This window comes from Branchiostoma belcheri, unplaced genomic scaffold (assembly GCF_001625305.1).
Source record: "Branchiostoma belcheri isolate BF01 breed outbred unplaced genomic scaffold, Haploidv18h27 scaffold37, whole genome shotgun sequence".
In the NCBI taxonomy this organism is placed as follows: domain Eukaryota; kingdom Metazoa; phylum Chordata; class Leptocardii; order Amphioxiformes; family Branchiostomatidae; genus Branchiostoma; species Branchiostoma belcheri.
Window position 1 is genome coordinate 1,913,202 of NW_017803987.1, and position 24,384 is coordinate 1,937,585.

Genomic DNA, 24,384 nt, shown 5'->3' on the forward strand with positions numbered 1-24,384 from the left:
CCCGGTCTGCGTCTCGCCTGCTCTCGGTATGTCTGATGAAGAAGCCGTCAGAACCTTGCGGCACGCCCGTGTTTGTCTGCCTGTCCCTCAACTGTCAAGCAGGACTTTAGGTATTTGGTATGAGCAAAGACCAAGACTTTACAACTCATTTGTATAGCAAAGACCAGAGTGTGCAGACGGAGATTGAATGTCGAAAAAGTGCATCAGAACTAAAGCCATCCAATGGAATTTCAGGGCGGCATTTCTCTTTTCAAAGTCAACTTTCTGGTTATTCTTCTTTTGTTTTAGTAAGTTGAATCAACCCTATCCCATAGCATATACTATTAGAAATGAGGTAAAAATGTGATCTTACTGACAGAAAACGATTCCTTGCGTATCGTATGCAGGTTTAACTAATTATGGGTGGTAAGTATGACTCACATACATACAGACTTTTTTTTTTGTTTCGCCGCCCAAAAGTTGCATTGGATCCGTTTTCACCACATTATAAGTCAGCTTGCTGAGCACGCAAGCCTAGCTAATGTTACAGTTGTCGCGCGATCGTCAAGTAGTCGTAAGACCGTAAAACTATTCTTGCGATAGTCGTAGAGTGTGGTAGCGACTTCATCACATCACTTTCACTGAATATCTAGTTGTAAAGAGTGAATAGAATAAAGATAGCTGAAGAGGGACGCGCAAACCCTTGATTCTAAATCTGTTTATTTTGACTCTTAATAGCATGAGAGAAATGACATGAGACGTTTAAATGTAAGTACCGTTTAGCTAACAGAAAAAGAAAACTCAAATCCCAACCAAAAGCAGCGTTATCACTTCTAGCTGTTCAAGAAAAAACACATACAACAAGGATACTTATTTTCTATTCCATTAGGAATACCAAATTAATACATCATTTGAGTATGAATAAGGTCATTTACAATAGAGCCCATCAACATCTATGAACAGAACGGCGGACGAGATCGACTTCAGGTGACCTTTGACCTACCTCTGACGTCATGCTGTCAGAAATGTATGGGTCAGGTACTAAACGAAGACCAATGAATGTGGCCAAACAATATCCTATGGCGAGTTAGTCTTTGTTATCAACCGCTCGCCATTACATTATCTATGTGCGCTGCATTCAAAGCTGAAGAACTTTACAATGTGTTATCTACCAACACGTAAAATATAGGATTGTTTAATACATTTTAAATTATCAAAACACGTATCATATATCATAATGATTGTTTAATACATAATTCCTAAATTATTAAATTTTCTATAAGTGTTGTATATATAATGCTATTGGCGTTATTATTATATCACAGATAATTCTCAGAAAGCACACTTTGCATAGATTTTGTTTTATTACTTTTTTTTATATTGTATGGTACTATATGTAGTCCCGATTGTTCTATAAAACATCTACCAGACGGCACACTTGTTCACGGGGTTCATCTTTGATCCGACAGGGCACTTGTAGGCCGTGGCGAACCCAGGGGTATTGGACAATGTACCGATCACACTAGATAGAAAAACAAAAAAAAAAATAAGTAAAATAAAAGTACCGAATACGGAGTAGAAATTAAGGTAAAAGGTAAAATATTCAATAAATAGAAGAAATAGAATATACTAGAAAGGTAACATTTGAAAAGAAAATGTATAATGTTTACCGTCCCATATGGTCTGCTCTGTTGGTTCTTACTCAAACATATTCATATATATGGTGACAGGAGTCTAAATCCCTCCTGCTATAAAATTGCAACATGATGTAGCCTAACACTAGTTTACATGGTGACAGACGTCTGGTCCTGGTCATTGACCTTATTTGTTTGGAACGGAAGAAGAAGAAACAGAGCAAAAACAATATGTTTTTCTTCGGTAAACGTAATAACCTATTATTGCACTAAATACACGTAGGACCCTATTAAAGGATTGGCTGTGTGTGTGTTAAAGCGCCACCTACCGGAATCTGCCGGGACTGTGCGGGCCGTTGAGCACCTGGCTGACAGCACTCTGGTAACGGTACTTGGAACACCAGATCTAAAGTCATACAGGACGAAAAGCATAAGGATCCGGAAGGAACATGAGAAAACCCAGATCTCAAGATGCCATACATGCTTCAATTTGGTTAAAGTTGGTCAGTACTTTTCAGTCAGTAATTTCAATGACTTGACGTATTTACTGAAAGCATTTCCTTTTTTTTTTAGTAGTAAGACATATATTTTATTCTTTAAAAAATGTGTATACAAAGGCACTTTATATTTATTTACCTGTCCGTAGTTGAGGAAGAGCAGTTGTTCCTGGTTCAGGTCCAGTCCAGGCAGTGTTGGCTCCGGCCCGTTGGCTGCAGCCCAACTCTGGTAAGCCTGAGAAAAAAAGTGCGAAGTTTTTTGTCTTTGTTTTGAAAACTGTGACCTATGTGCACCATAATTTACATTCACTGCCATCTTTTTGCAGTCATACGTCTGTCGTGCCACCTAGCTCATTGCCTAGAAGTGGTCATTTGGCTTCCCATTAAAAAAATTAAAAATTGCATAGACAAAATGTTTAAAAATTTGTAAAGTTGAATGTTACAGTATATCCTGGAAATGTAAGGGTATATATTCTTCAAGACTTAGTATAGTTTCATGTTCGTGTACTTACCCTAAAGGTCTGTTTCATGCCTCCATTGTCAGCAATGTTCTCACCAGAAGTGATAACTCCGCTCAACTACATGTGAATAAAACAAAAACAATTGCATCACAATCGCCTAATTTTTTAACATATAACTTATCAAATATTCATAATTCATTCACAACTACATATTCATATGTATGAAAATGTGTCATTCTGCCAACCCCAACATATGCTTTATCGAGTTCTGTTAGTTCATTAGTGACGCTGAAGACTGAGAGTGGTGGATGTCACTCGAAACGTCCGGGTATTATTTGTACTTTATTTTATTTGTAATTTGTACTCTGTACTTTATCCAGTAGTAGTGTTTGAATTTTCTATGAGTATTGAAAGGATAGATATTTACATTCATGCCCCCTGCCTCCTCAAACTGGTACATGCTGTACTGGTCCATAACGCACTGAGCGGCTTCCTTAAACCTGTCGGCTACGGTAGGGTCCCACCACAGGTTCAGGTTACCGTCTTTGTCAAACTGACGACCTGAAAAACATAGAACAAACTGTAACTAACTATCCTATACAATAACGCAACTGAAGAAAACAGGGAAGTGCCGAGCACAATGCCGAGCTATGGAACTATATGAGTAAAAAAATATTGTGAATGGACTTTACGACATTGTGTTTAAGGTCTCTTTCATCCTCCTAAACGTGCCTTTTATGATCATATTATGTTATTATGCTGTTTTCTTGTGTATTTATATAATGTACAACGTAGGTAATACGTATGGAATATGTGGTCCTGTTATCAGCTAGCACTTAGTGCCCACATTGTATTTGCTTGCTGTAATCTCAATAAAGTCAATCCTGTTTTTGATACTGTGCAATTTAATCGATAAACAATGAAACTATGGAACGTTCGTCCAACAGAGGGTAACAAAGAAAGTTGAATACGTCCAGGGATAACACATGTCTGTCATATATATATATTGCATGTGGAAATGCGTCTGGTCTACGTAGACATGAAGTTCATGTGAGGTATTTATTTACTAACCTGAGTCATCAAAACCATGGGTAATCTCGTGACCAATGACTGCACCAATGCCGCCGTAGTTCAAATACCTGGTTACAGACAACTTGTTAATAGCAAATATGAATGATGGTGCACCACTTGTTATTATTATTATTGTTGTTATAATCATGTCGTCTTTTTTTTCATTATGTATATGTATATGTTTATGTAATTCTCATATTGTTCACCCATTATTTTAAACTTGAGTCTATTGTATTTGTATGCTGTATCGGGATGAGGGCTGGTAAAGGTGTTACACCTGTTCCCCCGTCCCTTTCACTGTTGTGATGAATTTTAATAAATAAATAAAATAAATAAATAAATAAATCGTTTGACTGGGAAACCTTTTTAGGTCTCTTTGCTTGATGTCTTATGTCATGTGGAAAACTGCACAAAAATAGTTGCTACATGTTACAAGATAAACCCTGAAAAATCTGGATATTGGAAAATAGTAATACGGGGTTGCATTTGCTGGTAAGCCATTTAGTGTGTAAGGATCTACACAAGCTAAATCAGTAACTTAAGAATTGTCGTCTTACCTTGGGTATGTTCCGTCGTAAAATGGGCCTTGCAAAATGCCAGCTGGAAAAGCTACAAGGAAATAAAGACACGTGATGGTGGATAACTCAATATGTGAATTGTCTAGAAAAGATATACGCATTAGTTGTTAGAAAATAAATGTATTGATTGATGTCTTATGTCAATTGTTGAGCAATAATTAAAAAATTAATATCTTACTAATAGAGTTCCGGGATGGAGAGTAGAAGGCATTTACAATGGTCGGCGAAGATATCCACCTACAGGAATGACAAAAAAACATAACTGTAAATGTACAATTAATAAGAGGCACTGTGGTTGACACAAATCTTTAAAGATAATTGAGACTTTTTTGGATAACTGTATGTAGATGTATTTTTTTTTGGCGACGTCTCAGGGAGGAGCCTAATGGTACAGTATTGTGTGCAATTCGCAAGAATTCTAGGAATTGTACAGGCATTTTGTCCACAGGCATGCGGAATGTCCACAGGCATTTCTCTGACCCACATCTATGCCCACATTCCTGGAACCCTGAAGACCTGTCTGCCCCAGATGGCCCTACTTTCTGTGACCCCGGGGCTCGTTCACTATACACTCAGGGGAGGAGTGTACTGTATCTGTCTAGACTTAACAGGAACCAAGTCTTCCTCAAAATCATGAAATGATGGCTGAGTACCATGCAAACAATAACCCTAACAGCAACTACCGTCGCCATGACAATGTATGTTTTCATTGCCAGTCTTGTTGTAATTGTACGTTGATGAATTTTTATGTTCCTTAAAGTTTACACTCCACCCTCTCCTAAAAGAAAGGCTGTTATCCATGGGTATACAGTTAAACGGAAGTTGATCAACAGCAAACCAATAAACATTGAGGTCATGCAGTGTCCAAAGTACAGTGGCTGATTGGCTGATTCATCTACGGTAGCCAATCAAAGCAGTCGGTAGATGTAGGGGTTTGTTTCTTCAACCCTATTGGTCGTCAGTCATCCTCAGCATGCCGAGGTGAAGCATATGCCTTTGAAGCCCCATTAGTAACGGTTAAAGCATTGAATAGAGGATTTTTAATGGATAATCCATTGACAATTTTGGAAGTTGGCATTTTACGTACTCATCCTTCTCCACCGGTTTCCTCAGGTAGGTGAAGGACTCGTTGTTGGAAACTTCCAGATTGTGCAGAACGTTCTGGAAATACTCAGTTTCCTGGAAGTGCAGCTGCATAGCAATGGAATAATAAAAAAAATCAGAAATACGACGTAAATATTGTGTGTGTATGTATGTATGTATGTATACATATATATACTTATAAATTATGTATGTATGTACGTATTTATCAATTTTTTGAATGTACCCAGGGGGACACCTGAAAAACAGGCCACAGACCAGAGTGTGATTTACTGGTAAAATAAATAAATATTTTTTTTTATTAATGAACAATATATATCTTCCAAATTAACACATAGATACTTAAGACGAGATGTCAGTGTTCATTGTTTCAGTATATTTTAGCCAAAAAAAGGACATATACGAAATTAAGATTAAAAACCAAAAGGCAACAACAAGACTAAGAAAAAAGATATGTGACGTACCATTTCATAATCCTCAGTCAATCTAGTCAGATTGTTGACGATGTAGTCATCATAGGCGATGAACTGTTTCATAGCCGCTGCCTGTGGGAATAATGTGTGGGAATACCGCTCGAGTTTCAGTTATGAATCGCACAATAGAACTTGTTGCATGTAAGAGGAAGACAAAATTCTTTAGCGTAAATTTGCCCATGTACATGACCATATGTACATGTACATGTGCATATTTGTAAACGTGAGAATTATGCTTACCCTAGTAGGTAAAATTGCACAATAAATAAATGCCCCTTTCATAATTCCTTTTCCTAAGATCATAGAAAAGTTATTCACGACCACAATTTTTTTTCTTTTAAACATGAGCCGACGTTATCATCAGGGTAATTATGACTGGTTCACTGTGCACTCAAGCTAGGTCTTAACAATACGGTCCCAACCATCGCGTAGTTGATACATAGATATTGTTAAAACATACTAATAGTATAGTTCCAGATGTAGTGCGGTTTCAAATGTAAAGTCTACAAATTATGTAAATCCTACAACGCTGCTGAATTTCAAGATTCACCTTTTCTTCAGCTACAGCTCTTGTGGCATCGTCCATCCAATTGTTCTCGATGAGCAGTTCATTGAAGGCAATCCTGATACCGTCGATCATTTCTACAGCCTACAGCACAGAAAAAAACTTGGATGTTAGGAATAAGGTTAAATAATTCCTGGTACTGGACCTATTTATCTATCTATTCTTATCTAAAATCTCCAGCATTATAATAAAGATTATTTAGCATCATTTATCTTTATTTTGAAAATTTTGTATCTTAAACTACTGAGATAAGGGAATTCAATGGGTGGCAAAACTGAATTTTCAATGGGTGGCAAACTGATATCTGCTGTGATCTACATCATTTCAATGCAACCTACGCTCAACAAAGACGGGGGGCACCACAGACTTTCTGTAACTTATGATCCACTGTTTACCGAGTCAAGTGTGTCATAATGTGACGTAACATAGAACGTAGCATCACAGAAGCGATGCATTGCTCATTCCTTGACAAGCTGGGTTGTACAGTCGAAAATGTGGGTCCAATTTGTTGTGTTGGAAATAAAGTTTCTATCATGTCTTCTACCAGCATTTAATGATAATAAGATACCTTTTCCTTGCTTTCTTCCTGGAAGAATTTGGGCAGGTACAGACGGCTGACGACAGTTCCCATGACGCTGTTCACCACCGACACGCAGGTCTCCCACCTTTTTATATTCACGAATAAACACAATATAAACATAAGGTGAACGACCCAAACTAAACAACCAAAGAAGGCACAAATCAAGTTACAAAGGTAACATTTGCAAAGCAAATGCATAATGTTTACCTTCGCATATGGCCTGCTCTGTTAATTCTTACTCAAACACATTCATATACATGGTGAGAAAGGAGTCTAAATCCCTCCTGCTACAAAATTGCCACATGATGTAACCCGACACCAGTTACCATTCGGACAGACGTCTCGTTCAGGTCATTGACTTATTGGCTTGGAGAAGAAGAGGAAACAGAGCAAAAAAAAACAATATATTTTCCTTCGGTAAACATAATAAGGTGAACCATCCAAAGAAAAAATTAAATGAAACAAAACTTTAAAGTAAATATGAATCAAAGGATAATAAATCATTATGTAAATATGTTCCCCATTTTCCTCGGTTCTTCATCTTCCATCTCCTTGTGATAGGGCATTCAGCTTTTTCTAAGAAATTTAGTACATATTTAATAAGTCTGCAAATTTATTCTTTCAGATTCTATGTAAATTTTTGCTACTAAAGTTATGAGAAAAAGGATTGCGTCTCTCACCTGGAGGAAGGCTCCACGCCGAAGATGTCCCTGTTGAACTTCTCACGGATCTTCAGGAAATCACTTCCCAGGTTTCCAATTCTGTTCTGTACCATTCTCCAAACGATGTAGTTGGCAATGGTCCTTTCGAGAAAAGAATGTTTAAAAAAGATTCAACATGGATCATTTATATAACCATGACATGTTTTCTATCATGAAAGTTAAAGGTTTTGTTCCTACACAATTATTGTTCTCATCTGGAACTTTCGACCAGTCACTGGTCTTCAATAGACTGACCCAGTGAGACTTGTCACGTGGCTTCTCTGAAGGATGGCATCACAATGGGTCAAAGGTAAATGACTCACTGGCTCAGTCTATATAATTGAAGACCAGAGTGACTTGTCGAAAGCTCTACATGAGAACAATCTTTGCGTTGAAACAAAAGTTATAACTTTAAATATGACATGTATTCATTTCTAATATTCTGACTCTTCATGCTAAAAAATACATTCAGCACTCTGCAATACTGTCAATTTATATGTATAGTAATATGATGATGATCTAACTTTGCGCCAAGATTAGGTACATATATATATGTTATATATGCTCTTTTTACGATCAGATGTAGCCATTGCTTTTGACCATCTACATGTAGTTGACGATTTCAGAGGTTACAACATATTTTATACAATGAGAAATGTATGAAAGACCTAGACCTACTTGTTGTCTGTTTCAGCCAGAAGTGGTCCAAGTTTCATGAAGAAGTCGGGGGCATAGTTCAGGATGTCTTCATTTTCTGTGATGGTCTCTCCCAGATTGTACGCCGCGTTGTTCACGTACTCAACCCACGGGAACTGCGATTACGGTAGATAAAGTCAACAACTCTATGGCTCTGTTCGGCCCATTTCGTCTGTACATGTAGTACGACGACGCAGGATCGCCCTGGCATAGCCTCCTTCGCAGTCTTGTTGGGCGTCGGCGTTAGTTTTTCTCTGAGCGACGCGAGTAATATGCGGCCGCGAGGAACGATTTGCTGCCGAGGGAGTTTTTCCCACGGAGAGAAGGTTTCGCGCTCCAACGCGCGAAACCTTCTCTCCGTGGCAAAAATCCCTCGGCCGCATATTACTCGCGTCGCTCAGAGAAAAATAACGCCGACGCCCAACAAGACTGCGAAGGAGGCTAGCCCTGGCAGGGCATATGGTAGACTAATCCAGTGGCTTCCCACTGGGCGACACAGAGACTTTATTGTCAATGATAGACAAAAACACTGCTCTCGAAGGGACTGCTCTAGTGTCCACTATGGGGACAGGGGGTACTGGAGTGACTTTATCAAAGGATTAATCACAATGAAAAGTATCATCAAAAACGTATTTAGTAGTCTCACGGCCAATAGTTTTAGGCTTTATCATGCCAGAAAATTGCATAAAATTAATGTGAAATTGGTGACCAATCGATGGAATATACTGAGAGGGTTAAAACATGAGTAAATGAGACCTTGCTGTTTCCCTTTCATTGGCCATGTCAAAGCAATTTAATAACCTTATAATGTTGTCATGATTACCTCAAAGTAGTCAGACATGTTGTACAGCTTCATCTTGTGGTACAATGCCTCTGGGTCTCTACGTTCGGCTGGAGGAGCTGTGATCTAAAAAATACAAACATGTGACGATTTTATTGCATATTTCTGCCACACCTGGCTACTTATAGGTCCCAACAAAACATTATGAACAGGTTGACAGATACAAAATAAAACTAACTAAAAGTAACAATGACGTCCAGCTTGGCCATATTGAGGGTCAAGTTTTAATAGTGTGACGACCGGGTTTGCCGGTGTTCTGAATTTTTAGTCCGGTTAGAAAATCGGTCCGGGGCGTGGCCGAAAAACTACGAAGGCCAATATGAACAAATCCCCAATGTAGGAAACATTAGGGATTTGTAGATGGCAGTTACTGGTAAGATATACTTACGTTTGCGAGTTTTGTCTCAAAGTCCACCATGGCTCTCATCTGTGACTCTACCGTAGCGCGGTTACCGTCCCCGCGTAATAGTAGGGCGATGTCAATGGTATAATTCAGATAACCGTCTTTGTACTGAAAATGATAATATATTGTCATACATATTCTATGACTATTGCCACGAGATAAAGAAAAATAGTCATACATACGTACATCTAGAATGAAACCTTTTTATGAATCCATAAATGTATTCAATCCAGATATCCAGCTGCTTTATGTATTAATGTATTTAATTTCAAGTTTTAAAGTTCGTATCTATATTAACTTACAATACTCAAGCCAGGGTTTAAGAAATATTCCCGACTGGACAATCCAAGATCAGCCTGGTCGAACTGTAGAAGAGAAAAATAATTAAATTCTGCAACATAGACCAAGGTAGGAATTCCATAACTATTATGTTTCAAAACGTTTTAATATTCGTGGGTCCTTTGGGAGGTTCGATCATAGTTGGCTGGTTTTCGACCGTAAGTCAGAAAATACGAGCCAATCATCTGTAAGTAAGTTAGCATTGTTCGGATGTGTCTAGAAATCAAATTTAAATTTGATTCCAATTTAACTCAAATTTGTTTTGAGTCATACATAAAAGGTAGGCGTGGCCTAAATGGGGTCAGAGTCGTGAATGTGTGACAGGGACTTAAGATTTCCAGCTACTTACGGCAAGGATGTAGACGCTTGAGTCCTTGTCATCAGCAGTGACGTACATACTCATGAGAAGACTGTTGCTGTATCTCATGAGTTTGGTCAGAGTGTCCAACAGGTTCCAATTGGCCCCATTCCAGCTGTCGTCTATCACAGGCCAGCCATTCAGATGGGTGGTGAGATTAGTGAGTGGCGTGGCTCCTTTGTCGTCCAGCATCCCTGTAGAAAGTGCATAATTTGAAATTATTATTCTTTATTCGAGACTGTTGCTCGCCCTTGTTTTAATAATTAGGATGTTAAGTTTTGTTCTATCTATACCTCGTTTTGTACAGTTGTTGGCACACATTATACCATGTACAGTATAGTTAGAACAGGGCACTATTGCTTACCCTCGTCCATGCAAGACCGATACAAAGTCCGCGCCTTCTCCACCACCTCCACGCCTTTGTCAAGAGCGGTGTCTTCAATAACATCTATGCATTGAGATAGAATAATCATAGGTTAACAATTTTAACTTTCTAGATAGACATAAAGATATGGAACCATTATTGACTACATGTATTTAACAATGCATCATAAAATTCAATATTTATACCCTAAGCCACACTGATTTAATTTTATGGATCCGCGCCTGTTGTCAAAAAATCACCTCCTCCGAGGCTCTGGCTTGGGTGCCATCCTCCGGCTCCCTATTAGCTAACGACAATAGGGAGCCGGTGGTAACTACGAGGGATGGCGTCCTCTGTATTTTTTTGGTTTGTATTCCTTATATTCAGAGAATGTCATCCATAAAATTAAGTCAGTGTGGCCTTGCAAAAGACAAGGAGAAAATTCGCGCATGTTCTCGTGTATTCTCGTTACCTCTCATGTTGGCGGTCAGGTCGTCCCGAAGCTGGTTGAAGGTGCCGAACCTTCCCGAGTCCGGAGGGATCTCGGTTTTCGCCAGCCATCCTCCACAGGCGTACTCGAAAAAGTTTTCACATGGGTCAATGCTAGGGTCCATGTACTCCAGCAAGCGTGCGGCTGCAATACAGAAGGTATGAACACTGTGAGAATATTGGACACCGAACATGTCTATTTCCTGAGAGGTGTGAAAGATGCTATTTACATCAGGGCCCTTGGCTCAACCGTGACGGGGGCCAATATTGTCTACCAGATACCTTTGACCCAGTGTTGACGTCACACTTTCGAGAAGCGACGTGACAAGCCTCACTGGGTCAGTCTACTGATGAGGAAGACCAGAGTGGGCGAAAGCTCTAGGTGAGTGAACTTCTTTGTGTTCAAAAAGCATTAACTCTAAACACAGAAGGTATGTCTTTATAGTTAAACTTTTGTTCCAGCACAACGGATTGCTCTCACCCTAAGTTTTCGACCAGAAACTCTGGTCTTCTTCAATAGAATGGCCCAGTGTGACATGTCACGTGGCTTCTCGGAAGTATGACGTCAAATCTCACTGAGTCAGTCTATTGACGAAGGTCTATTTTGGCACCCCACTTCTTAAATGACACTTATTTGTAATGGAGTAGGGTTGACTCAACATACTTTGTTACGAAATGGCTTTTTTATCGTTCTAATGTTACATAATGCAACTTTAAATCATTAAACAGTTTAGTCAAGACCCTAACCTGTGCGCAGGCAGTCCGGTGTCATACAGATGTCTCTAGCTGAAAAAAATAGCGACAACGTATTTGAGTATAACAGTATGCGTACCCTAAACGCATTATCTTCCTTAAGAGATGACGAATCATATCATGTATATGATACAAGATACAATTCAAAAAACGCTTCCTATCATTTTGCTCAACGTTAAAGTTTTGAATTTTGAGAAAGAGTTGATTTAAGTTGATTCATTTGGATGTACAAAATGACATTTCGTCAGAGCTGCCCAAATTGTCTAGGGCTATTATAATGGTAATTGGACAATATGCAGCACGCGGTAAGAACCATTACGATTCTCAATTCAGATGAGTTATCAGGGGCAGCTTTTACGCGGGTTATGCAAATTATACAAAAACATTTTAAATTTGCAAATAGGGTCAGTGTTACTAACCAACAATCTTAATATCCATGATAACGTTATGAAGCTATTTACATGTTAAGGCTATCTGGCCTGATCGTAATACGTACGCCCTATGTAAATGTGTCTGTTACTACTTTTTTTATTGAGTTTATCGACTTCGTTCATATTTCAGTAAAATACATGGCAGCTTCATTTGTGTACAAAGATGCTGAATTGCGCATTTTACATGATCAACATGATAACAAATCTATATCTACATTACATGATCAACATACTAAATATTTACAGAGTATTTTTTGTCATGGGGCAATGTCTGTTGTGTTACCTTGCGGAGGCATGTTTGTAGTCGGTACTACCACCTGGCCACCACTCTCTCCATTGTCTGTGGATTGAACGAACAGAAACAACCATGTAGGTAAGGTACATCTACATCATGTTCGTTGTGTGTAACGACAGTACGCATCATTAAGAAAGTCTGGTCTCCGTTACAAATTCTATCAAGACTTTCATGAATTACTTATTGAAGAATTAAATGGTAGATTGCAGTCATTCGCTAGATGGCGCTAATTACCTGGCTGGAAACCATTTAGATTTTAAACATGGCGAATAAATTATTCCAAAAGATCTTGATGCCGTTTTTTGCCTTTTGAATTACCTGTTATGTGACAACCGGCAGAGATGTCTCTCAATGTTTTTTTAATATATATATATATAATTTTAATATATTTTATATATACAAACACTGAAGTTTCGTGATGATTGAATCAATTAATGAATGAAACATCATAAACAAAAAAAATTAACTCGTAGTAATAAATTTCCTGACTACATAACCTAATTTTTCTTGATCTAATTTTTGTGCCTAATTGTACTCTTCGGTCTTCCTCTTGGTTTACTAGAAAAGGTTGTCCACTTCTAAATCTTCCACGCCCCTTTTTGCACGACCACGTTTTGTTGGTAAATATCCTCACACGAAGATAAGAGATAAAAGGGTAAACAACACTGATTTCCCTCACCATGCGTAAATCTAAAATCCCCCTTCAAAAAAAACACAAGCAAAAAATTTGTATTTCATTTTTATTAAGATTCTTATGTTTTCTTTTGTCTTAAGTTTATCATATCTCAAACAAGATCCATATGCGTATAACCTCCTTGTTTTTGTGTGTACATATTAGGTGTGTGTGGGGGGGGGGGTACCAAACAGGGCGTTCCATTGATAGCCTCAAGAACAGTAGTTATCTAAATTAAACTTATCATTCGTGACCCTGATAACAAGTCCATTAGAACGACTAATTTCTCTCAAACGTGTACATTTAGTCCTCAAGGCACACATTTTAAATATCTATTCACCATAAATAGGAGGGTAAAACTGTTGATGGCCCTTTATGTAACGGTGAGGAATATTACACGAATTTCCCCTCAGTGGGTTGATAAATATTAGTAGTCGGTGTGTTATCTTGTGATGCCCGGCACAGGCAGGCCCGATGGAGATAAGAACAATGAGTGGTGTTATATACGGGTAAACACTCCCTTATGGCGGTAGAGCACCCTCCAAGATAGGCACAAACAGCAAGTTAGAACACGCCCAAAGTACGTGTTCACTCTTTTACGTTTGTATGTGCTAAGCATTAAAAAACGCGTTACTTTGACTTTTGTATGTGTCACATTCAAACGTCTTATTCCAAAAAAAAACTTTTTCTGAAATGGACCGGGTTTTGGAATACACTGCTACATGCATGCCACTTCGTGGTATTCGAAATCATTTTGGAATGGAACACGTTTGGGAATACACTACAACATGCATTCCGCACCGTGTTATTTCAAAACATTTTGGAATGGCCCACGTTTTGGAATACAGCACAACATGCTTCCTCTTCGTGTTATTCCAACACATTACACATTTTGGAATGCAAAACGTTTTGGAATACAGCACAACATGCTTCCCCTTCGTGTTATTCCAAAAATATTTTGGAATGCAACACATTTTGGAATACAGATGCATTACATTTCGTAGTATGTATTCCAAATCACGTTTTGGAAGGGAGCACGTTTTGGAAGGGAACACGTTTTGGAAAGGAACAGTATTCTAAGGCGAAAAGCCAAATGTTTGGTACGATAATTGCGTTGATCATGGCCATTTCTCGATGACTAATTGTTTGAATGTTCACGGTATTTGTTAAATCACATTCAAGGCGTTGCCAATGTTGTCAATGTTAACTTACATTGACAAGTTGTCCGAAAAACATAGCATTCAAAAGCTTTCAACTATCAAAAACAGTCATCGTTTTGTCGATTTATGAGGATGTTTATATTCTAGATCGGGATCTTTCTCCGAAACACCTATTTATGTTCGGACAAGATTATCTGATGGAGAAGTAACAACCTGGTCAAAGGTTGTCTGCTCCACCCTTCTAGTAAATAGTACAATGTTGGAGAGAACAAACTTCGTATAGACAAACCTTTTATTGGGATATATTCGGCTTAAATATACAAGGCAGGGTTCGCCAGGCCTCCGTCCGGGTGATTTGTAGTGAATCGCCAACTCTGGACTGTAATATTTCTACCATCACACACCGGGGCCCCTGCTCTTTTTTTAAGGTGTGATGGGTTCTTTAATGTCCGTGGATGTGGATTTACCCTAACACTGGACCTCCATTTAAAATCCTATCCGAGGAACATCCCTTACCGAAGCTAGGTACTCATGTTTACCTGAGTGAAGTTAGGAAATTCGTTTGAAGTGTTTTTCCAAGGGCACGACGTCGGAGCATGTGGGTGGATTCGAACCCAGGACCTATGGGTTCTGGAGCAAATACTCCACTATTAAACCACGATATAGGAATATAGGTCAAACCTCTGTCAGATAACTTTAGAACCAGGTGATCTGACGATGTCAAAAAATCTGCTGAGTCACTCATATGTAACAACTTTGTATTCAAACAGCAACTTTGTATTCAAACAGCAAACTACCAAAAACATAAATTTAACAACGAAAATACAACACTGAGCACAGCGATCATCACCTAACTAACTACTACCCGGTCAAAAGACCTAGGTGAAAACAAATAAAGTGTGAACCTTTCTTCCCTTTTAAAGGCAACGTTTTGTCCATTTATGTAACACATTTTTCCGACCCCCCGTTCACCCCACTTGGGCAAATACAGCAGGTGTGTTAAGTCAACATCACTTCGTAGCAACCCTAAACTCCTCAAACAGTTTATAGAGTGGGGAAGTCCAAACTAGACCATAGCTTTTTGAGATCCTTTGTATCCTACACGCTAAACACGTAACGTACTAAACCTCGTATCCGTATTCCGAAATGCATTTGAACTGGTGCATTGTGAAAGGTTGACACATCAAACAACGAATCTGTTAGAGTAAACAAGTTATATAAAGAGTCATAAAATGATCAGTTATGTCTATACCACAAATGGCATGTAAAGGAATGCCTATAAATACTAACAACAAAAGGAATGGTTGGAATATGCATTTTAAGGCATACAATGTAATTTTAGGTTGATTAGACTAAAGATAAATTTTGTTAGGGAAATCTGTGTGATAATTGTCATTTTTAAAAGTCATCCATGCAATTTTAGGGCGAAAAAGTGGATTTTAAAGCCAATTATGTGTTTTTGTCAATTTTATGTAGTAAAATAAAACAATCCTATCCCATAGCATAATGAAATCTGTGAGGCAAAAAAGCGATGTCGCTGACGAAATAAGGTGCCTTATTTCGTATATCTTAGTCTGTTTCTACATGTAGCTTATTATCGGTGGTAAACAAAATAAACAAAGGACTTCTCACGTAGCTCAATTTAGGGCTGTTTCAATTGTTTGAAGTATGAGATAATGATCACAAAAATATGTAAATGCAGTAAATGTCAATATTAAAAACATATTTTCTTATTAAAATATTTTTCTGTTCTGCCGCCGTGAATTTTAATTGGATGCCTTTAATCACCAGCTTTGGTCTCCCATCCACATTATATGTTAAACAAATAAGCACTTTTATAAATGCATGGTTGTTAATAATGGCTATATTACATACCTGCTTTCTTGACGTGTGTTCCCAGATCCAACACTTGCCACACTGTGAACAGAATGAAAGAATTATGAAACATTAAAGAATTAAAGAATTATGTAACATTTTTGCACAAAAAAAATTGAACTAAAAATTGAAAATCGTTGTGATTGTGATTTACTTTCTTTTTTGGACATATTTGTAGAATTACCTCACATTTCTGACATTCATGGTTTGCGCTAAAACAACTAAAACAGATCACACGAGGCACACTCAGTTTGTGGTACCACCACAAAATATCAGAATGTAAACAAACATGGCTGACAGCTGTGTTTCCAGCTTTTACATACACCCATAAGACGTGATACATGTATTTTGGCACCTCCATTCCCTAAATTACACTTCTTTGCAATGGAATAGAGTTGATTTAACTTTGTAAAGAAATGACAGACATTGACTGTTTGTATCGCCTTAATGCTACATAATGCAGCTTTGAACAAAATAATTTTGGGGGGGTTTCGTTTATCAATAATAATTACAACCGCTTGCCAGTGGCTAGCTAGCTTTGAAATAGCTAGTATCTGTTGACATTATTGCCTTCAAGGCCAAAGTCGATGTTTTAAGTTTTGAAATAATTGGTATTCAATAACAATATATTTATAGATGTATGGTATTTGGTGCATGTAAATCCCAACGTGGAATTCTTTGATGTATAGAAATGATATTTCAGCCGTAAGTGCATTTATTTTCATAAATGTAGAGGAAGATTCATAAAATTATAAGTATGCAAATAGTTATACAAAGTTTGTTATGATCGTCTAGTTTGTTGGTCCAGTACTGAGTGCAAACACTATACGTGACAAGTTTGATCTAGCCTTGAAGCAAAACTGGTGGTTATATGTCTGTACCTTATTTAAGGCCACACCAAGTAAATTTTATGGATGGCGTCTGCGCGTGCATTTATTTTGGCCTGTTCCAAGAAAAAAAAATCCGCTTCTTGTAACTATGACCAAAGAGTCACAACAGTGGGATAAGGGAATATGTGATCGTTGCTGTTTTCAAAAAAAAGAGTTGTTGATTGTTACACTGTGTTCTCTCATTCAATTTGTGTCCTAACATTTGTTGCCCCTTAGTATATTCCAAATAGGCATCTTGCTTTTTTCGGCTCTTCTTATTTTTTATTTAGGTTTAGATTTAGGGTCTCCATAGGACGTAATCCATAAAAATTACTTGGTGTGGCCTATCAATAAAATATCCTCACAAGTCTTTAATTGTATACAAGGTAAGCTTTCTAAACAAAAATTCATATTCCTCCTGCAATTCGATAAATCATGTATTATACGCTCCATCTGTTCTTGCTCTTAAAATTGTCTTAATTAACTATTTAAATATGTGTACACATGTTGCACATATTAGTGTACAATAGACGTAGTGAGAGATATCAGACCTATATATGGTAAGGTACCAAATTTTGCCACTGATATTCTACAAAACAAATTTATTAACATGACCTGTACTTAACTCGCAAGAGCATAAATTTTGCAACAAAGGCCAAGGATTTCATTTGATATCTAATTTGTCACTATGTTAGTGAATTAAAACGTCCAAAGTGCACTGAGGTTTTCATGTTGCGTAGACTGCAAATTATAGCTTTATGAGTTGAACCCTACACACGTCTTTTTGATGAATGTAGTCTAATACAATAAAAACTCAGCCTTGACTTCAAGCAAGCACGTCAGCAAATTTGATCAAACGGTAGAAACGCAAACATCGTGTCAAAATGGCTGACGTAGGTAGTCCTTGTAGTTATGTTTACATGTGTTTTTAGTGTTCACTAGACAGTGTTTGCTTCTATCAAGTACATGGTCTGCCCAGACAATGGTAACTATATGTGTTGTTTAGTCTGATAAATTACTTACAGAAAAAAATAAAACGTTCGGATCGCGGAGTAGTTAGCGAGCCATAATGTTACAATTTGGGGATCTGTAATATACGTATTGTTTAGTCTCTGCCAGAGTTGAAATTATTTACAAAATAAACCGTTAAGAGGACATTTAGACTGGAGAATTATTTTCAAAAAACGGTCAAAGGAATTAGCTAGCCATAATATTATAATTTGAAGCCATAATATTATAATTTGAAACCCACTTTGGAGATCTGTACATTACGTATTGTTTAGAGTCTACCAGACCGTAAAATTATTTTCAAAAACGTTCAGATAGGAGATATTCAGCCACATAATATTATAATTTGAAACTAACTTCGATGATTTGTACTACAATACCCGTCCATGCCCTCTTATGAAACATTCTTCTTATTCGTCTTCCATTTCGTAAGTCCGCCAAAAAGCCTGGTCGAGACTAATCTCCAAGCAGATACGGTGACAAGGCTAACGGACACTGTTCTGGCCAATGGATACTGCCTTGCCACCGTATGATCTGCTTGGAGATTAGGTAGAGACTACGTATTGACTTGATTAATGTCATACGACCATGACCGTCTATTGAACTATTTAAACAGGTGTAAACATGTTGCAAAGTAAAGACTGCCTTAAGGTTGTCAAATATGCTCAGCCGCACAGGTCCCTTGGAATGTATTTGTTTGATATACTAACTGTACCCTGTAGGAAGGGTTTGCGGATGTGTAAAGGCGGCGTAAAGATATGAAATATGTTTAAGTACGCATTTAAGTACACTGAAAGGTGACGGAAAGGCGGAGTTTGCCTTTCAGCAGCCTTTACGAATTCGTAAAGTCTACTGAAATATTTTCTCACCTTTAATACTTCTTTACATATTGCGGAAAGTTTGCTTAAATGTCTGTTTTCGTGCTGTGTATATACTCACTCATAGCAGCGATTATTGCGACCACAGCCAGCTGAAGCAGCATCAAAATCGCGAAGTACATCTTCACCCCACATGATGTCTTAGGCTTCTTGTACCCCGGGTATCCCTGGATTTTCAGAGTAAGAAAAGCAGAAAAACTAGAAAGGCCAATATTTGCTTTGGAGCAAATATAGCGATGGGTTCACCACATTTTACCACATGGCAGGGAAAGAATGAGAAACACAAGGGAAAACAATGCTTTACATTGATATAACTATAGTATGAAGTAACATACAACTAAGACTACAACAGTTGGATAGCTATTCCCTACATTATTGGTTAGGATTGCATAATGCAAACTGTTGATTTTCAAGATAAAAAGAAGCGTTCATAGCCCGCATTCCAATGCTGGAGCAGGAAAGCTTAAAATACCTACCAAAACACTTGAATACAGACATACTGTCAGTATGGCATGGCTCTGTGCAGGTGTAAATGAAGTTAAGCCAGTTAAATCCCAACAGCCAATCAGCAAGGAGAATAGAGGAAAGCTGCATGCCTATTGGTTGATGCCTTGCATGCCATTGTGATGACTCATGTCCAAATGTGGTAAACACTGCACACTTACACAGTAATACATTAGCTATTACACAGCCAAAAAACTCAAATAAAACCATTCTAAAAGCCTGTATCACAATAATTTAAAAAACGCCTAGGGGTATTTGCCCACTGTACCTCCATACCAAATTTCAGGACCTTAGGCCCTAAAATGAAGAAGCTGAATCCATTTAAAGATATGGCAGGAGGAGAAGGAGGAGGAGGAGGAGGAGAAGAAGAAACATCAGAAAAAGCAATATGGTTTCACCACACCACTTCGTGGTGTGGTGAACCCATAATTAGTCTATCTCTTGCCCACATGTGGCACTACTTGATAAAAGGCTTCCACTAATGGCAACAACGATAAGATTACATTGAATAATATCTTTCTCGGTATCCGGTTAGTGTGCATATACGGCATCCGTTTGGAAAGGGAGTTGTACAGTAGCATGCAGCGGCATCTGAAACATTGCACTCAGTAACAAGGTTGAAAACGTTTTGTTAACGTTACTTTAAGTTATACAATCACACAAGTTGAAACCGACCTGGTGGTGTTGTTGAGGTGAAACAGACGCAGAACGGTCCATGGTAGCGATCTTACATGCAGTACTACTGCTTTACTATTATTATAGTTGTTAGAATCGCTGTGAAACTGTGTATGTATGTTGTTACATGGCACAGTTGGAGGCTGCATATGCGTGTGGTAACCATGTTCTGCGTATGGGGCCGCTTAGATATCCTCGCATCTGCTGTCCTTTCCCAACATGCCAAAACTGTATTTATAGAGCTCATCAAAAGTATTGAATACCAGTTAAGAATGGAGTGTATGAACTCAGAATACGCGAAAACAAGCTAAAGGGCGGTGTGTGGATGTTCAGTGATCAAGATAGTACCAACAACAACGCAGGAAAACCTACACATCTACAGCTACAGACAGCCACAAATATTTCCCTATCTTGTAGAAGCTTCCGCTTGAAGAAAGAACATTGCAAATTCGTACTAAACATTCAAGCTACATAAAAACCATACTATATACTAACTGTATCGTTCTAACATTGAAAATCGCATTGGGATATCATTGAGAAAAGCACAGCTGTCATTTTAAACTACTGTACATATGTAACCCCACTGCATATGGTAACACATAAATGCAACGTTTGGACTGTGAACGCATAAACATTGCAGAAATCCTGAGTCTGCATTTTCCAGTCCACTACTTTGTCAAAACCAGTACTTCGATCTCTATCCTCCCTGAAAGTATTTCTAGATGTTACAAAAGCGATTGATTTCAGCTCGTTCTGCATTTTTCCCCGGCAATGTTGATGTTAAGATCGGTGGTTGAACTAATATTAGAACGGAAAAATCTTACTGGATCAAAGACGGTACCATTTTGGGGTGGAGCTTATTAGGATGAAACATTTTGTTTACCTCTTCCATCATGTTGGTGGTAGATTCCGTAATGTTCATAGACTTCATCCTCCCGGAGAACTGAGAAACTGTGACCGGACACAGCGCAGTCTGGCGAAAAGAGAGGGCGAGAGCGCGAAGAACTTTGCACCGGGCTGTTTAACCGATTATGTATCGGACACGCCCGTTGGTTCAACAGCCGTCAGCTTTGTCGCGCCATGGAGATGTCAATCAATCAATAACCCCGTAGCAACCCGGTGGATCGTGGCTAGACGTTATGACGTCAGGAACACGTGACGTGGGACATACCGTGAAGTGTGAAACTTTCACGGTTATTGTGGTTTTGGCCTCTCCATGGCGAATTCACGACACTGCAACTATGTCTTTCTTGTATGACCACTGTACTACGGAATCGTTTCTACCACGAATTTAAAGGCATTCGATGCAATTTTAGAGCTGCAAAACAAAACAAAAATTCAAATTCTTGGTAAGAAAATCTGTCTGATATTGCCATTTACTGCCACGTTTTCTTAGCACATTTTCGTCACAACTTCAAGCTTGAAATGATTGAAATAGCCCCAAAACAAGCTACGTGAGGTGTCTCTTTTGCTATATTGGGTACCGCCCATAAATATTCAGATACGATGAAAGAAGCAACCATTTCCCGTCAAATACATCATATTTTTGCCTCACAGATATCAGTATGCTATGGGATAGGGTTGATTCAGCTTACTACATTGTAGAATGACCAGAAAGTTGACTTTAAAAAATTCAACTTTGCCGTCCTGAAATTACATTAGATGCCTTTAAAACATCACGAAAACCTCCTTTTTTCACCTACCGCGAAAATTTCACTATGTACAGTGATCTCACGGTCTGCCCGTACGTGTTTTTAAGGCCATCGAGGATCACTTCGATGTTTAGTCCAACTTCTAACCGCCTTTAGTGTTGCTGTCGTCACGTGAGCCTAAGTGGGCCTTTTGTAGTTAACATGTTAACACTTTCCAACACGAAACAGCAACGAAAAGCGCAACGTTTGAGCAATGTTAACAAAATAGCCCTATCCTTAATCGTTAAAAGAATTGTTGTATCTGGACCCGGATTTTTTTCTGAAATGTCAGTCATCACTATTGTGATTAGGTCTGCACCTGGACCAAATATCTTTGATCACACATCCATGGCTTAAAGTACCGGTATCCAATATTTCAGCCAAAACTAGGTTATTTTAAGTCAGTCTCTTTTATTCATGAGCAAAAAAGCGATGTCGCTGATGAAAAAAGATTCCTTGTTTTGTATTGTTAACGTTAGCTAAATTACATGCCTGAAATCTGTGAAATAAAAAGGCGGTGCACTCCTTAATTAAGAAAGGCCCATTCTTTGTATTGGAAATTACAGGTAATTTTTTTTATCATAAAGCATACCCGGACGGGGGTTGATATAGACTTCCGACAACCTTTGACCCATTGGTGACGTCACACGTGTGTAAAGACACGCGTGCTGCGCGCATAGGTAAGGTAGCCGAAGAGGACGAAGCGATTCAGTTGAAAATTTCATTTAATTCAATTGGAGGGAAAACAGTTGAATCGTGGCATAACATACATTAGTATAGATGACTATCACAATATGAAATTATCGGAAACTTACAGATTATTTAGGTCGTACATATATTACATTTTGCGTCCTTGGAGGCGACAACTGTAATAATATAAAGGTCAACCTCTTGTAGCATTCTCAGGTTATACTGATAGTACTTTATGATACCCTGAAGTGTTTATTGTGACTTTATTGACCTCCATTCAAACCGTACACAGTGTGTAAATCTGATCAACACTAAGATTAAAACTGAATTAGGGCCCTATCAAACACAGCCAACCATGGTCTCTCTATCTTCTCTAGACCACAGTTGTTGTTTTTTAAATCCCAACATTTCATGACTAGACATGATGACAGCACACCCAAGTTTAAATATACCAACTTATTTTATGCCGCCACCAACGTAGAGAACGAATACAGGACAATACTCATTTTCACTTGAGCTAAGTGAGGAATGTCGTGTAAAGGGCACACGATCGGTGGCATGTCAGGACTCGAACCCGGGGCCTCTTGGTTCCGAGTTGAGAACGCTGCCGCTACGCCACACGGCCCCACAAACCACAGTTGGGATTTAGTCGTAAGGTTATCTGTAGTTGGGAGTCGGTCGGCTAGGTTGCCTAATTGCATTTGAAAGTCCTCTGCGACAGCCGACTTGAATTTAGTAAAATCAAAGCAACGAAATCCACATTACTTTCAATTGGATGTGATCGTAGAAGCTAACTAAATCCAGAATAGGATGAATTCCAGACTTCTCTCAGCCCAGTGACGATTAACCATGGTTGAGACTGGTCGGGAGCTAATTATAAGCATGTCCGTACCCAGGATTTTGAATGGGGAGGGGGTGTTCTTCCCAGTGCTTAAGGGACCAGCGAGCACCCGCCGAAGGCGCGAGGTTCCTAGGGGGGTCCGGGGGCATGCTCCCCAGGAAATTTTGAAAAATGAACCTTCTGAAATAGCGTTTCCTGCGTATTTTAGAGGATTTCAAAGAAAAAAATCAGAGATGACTTTTTTCAATGACAAAGTGAGTCCTTTTCCTACGATTCCAGCCTCGCTGGTGACACGAATCAGTCCATCTTTAAAAAAAAAACAACAAATCTTGGACCTTTAGATAAAATGTGGACCAAAAAGTGGACCTTTGTCATGAGTCTTGTGTGGGGGTGGGGGGGGAGGGGGGATGTATAAGTCGTGGTTGAAAACGTTACCTTAACGTTACTTTAAGTTATACAATCAGACAAGTTAGAACCAACCTGATGAAGTTCAGGAGAGACGGACGCAGAACGGTCCATGGTAGTAATCTTATATGAAGTCTGCTTTACTATATAGATATTAGAATCGCTGGAGACTGTATATTGTTCATATAGCAAAGTTGGACTTTGCATATGAGTGTGGTAACCATGTGATTACTGTTTATTTTTTGACCTCCATTTACACAGTACAGTCTTTAAATCAGATTAACACTATCTTAAAGATAAAAGCTGGATAATTTATGGACACCATGGTGTCTCAATCTCATTCTATAACACAGTTGGGAGTCAGTCGTAAGGTATATGTGGTCGGGAGTTGGTCGGCGAAGTTACCTACTTGTACTTGAATTTAATAAAATCAAAGAAAGGAAAGTCTTATTCTGCTTGCTGTTGATTTCATTATATGGATGACATCCTCTGGGAACCTCCCCCCC

At 38.6% G+C, this 24,384-nt stretch overlaps 1 protein-coding gene across 1 annotated transcript; it reads right to left on the reverse strand.

Annotated features, from left to right (window-relative positions):
* Positions 1-722: 722 nt before the first annotated feature.
* Positions 723-21,320, reverse strand: LOC109476301 (neprilysin-like). Its single transcript, XM_019777215.1, has 25 exons — positions 21,135-21,320; positions 19,134-19,239; positions 16,318-16,359; positions 12,598-12,654; positions 11,878-11,916; positions 11,114-11,275; positions 10,642-10,725; positions 10,269-10,471; positions 9,883-9,945; positions 9,566-9,688; positions 9,160-9,243; positions 8,319-8,452; positions 7,620-7,742; positions 6,928-7,024; positions 6,345-6,443; positions 5,786-5,866; positions 5,308-5,411; positions 4,399-4,457; positions 4,200-4,251; positions 3,643-3,710; positions 2,999-3,132; positions 2,623-2,688; positions 2,250-2,345; positions 1,943-2,019; positions 723-1,501 (listed from the first exon to the last, which is right to left on the reverse strand). Exons 1-25 carry the CDS (start codon positions 21,180-21,182, stop codon positions 1,402-1,404), a joined length of 2,301 nt encoding a protein of 766 aa, XP_019632774.1. The 5' UTR covers positions 21,183-21,320; the 3' UTR covers positions 723-1,401.
* Between the last annotated feature and the right edge of the window lie 3,064 nt (positions 21,321-24,384).

Excerpts from the sequence above, each read along its gene's own strand:
- LOC109476301 (XM_019777215.1), bottom strand. The coding sequence starts at position 21,182 with ATGAAGTCTATGAACATTACGGAATCTACCACCAACATGATGGAAGAG. Across the intron at positions 11,917-12,597 it reads TACAAACATGCCTCCGCAAG|CTAGAGACATCTGTATGACA; the intron begins GTAACACAACAG and ends TATTTTTTTCAG. Across the intron at positions 3,711-4,199 it reads TACGACGGAACATACCCAAG|GTATTTGAACTACGGCGGCA; the intron begins GTAAGACGACAA and ends GTCTGTAACCAG.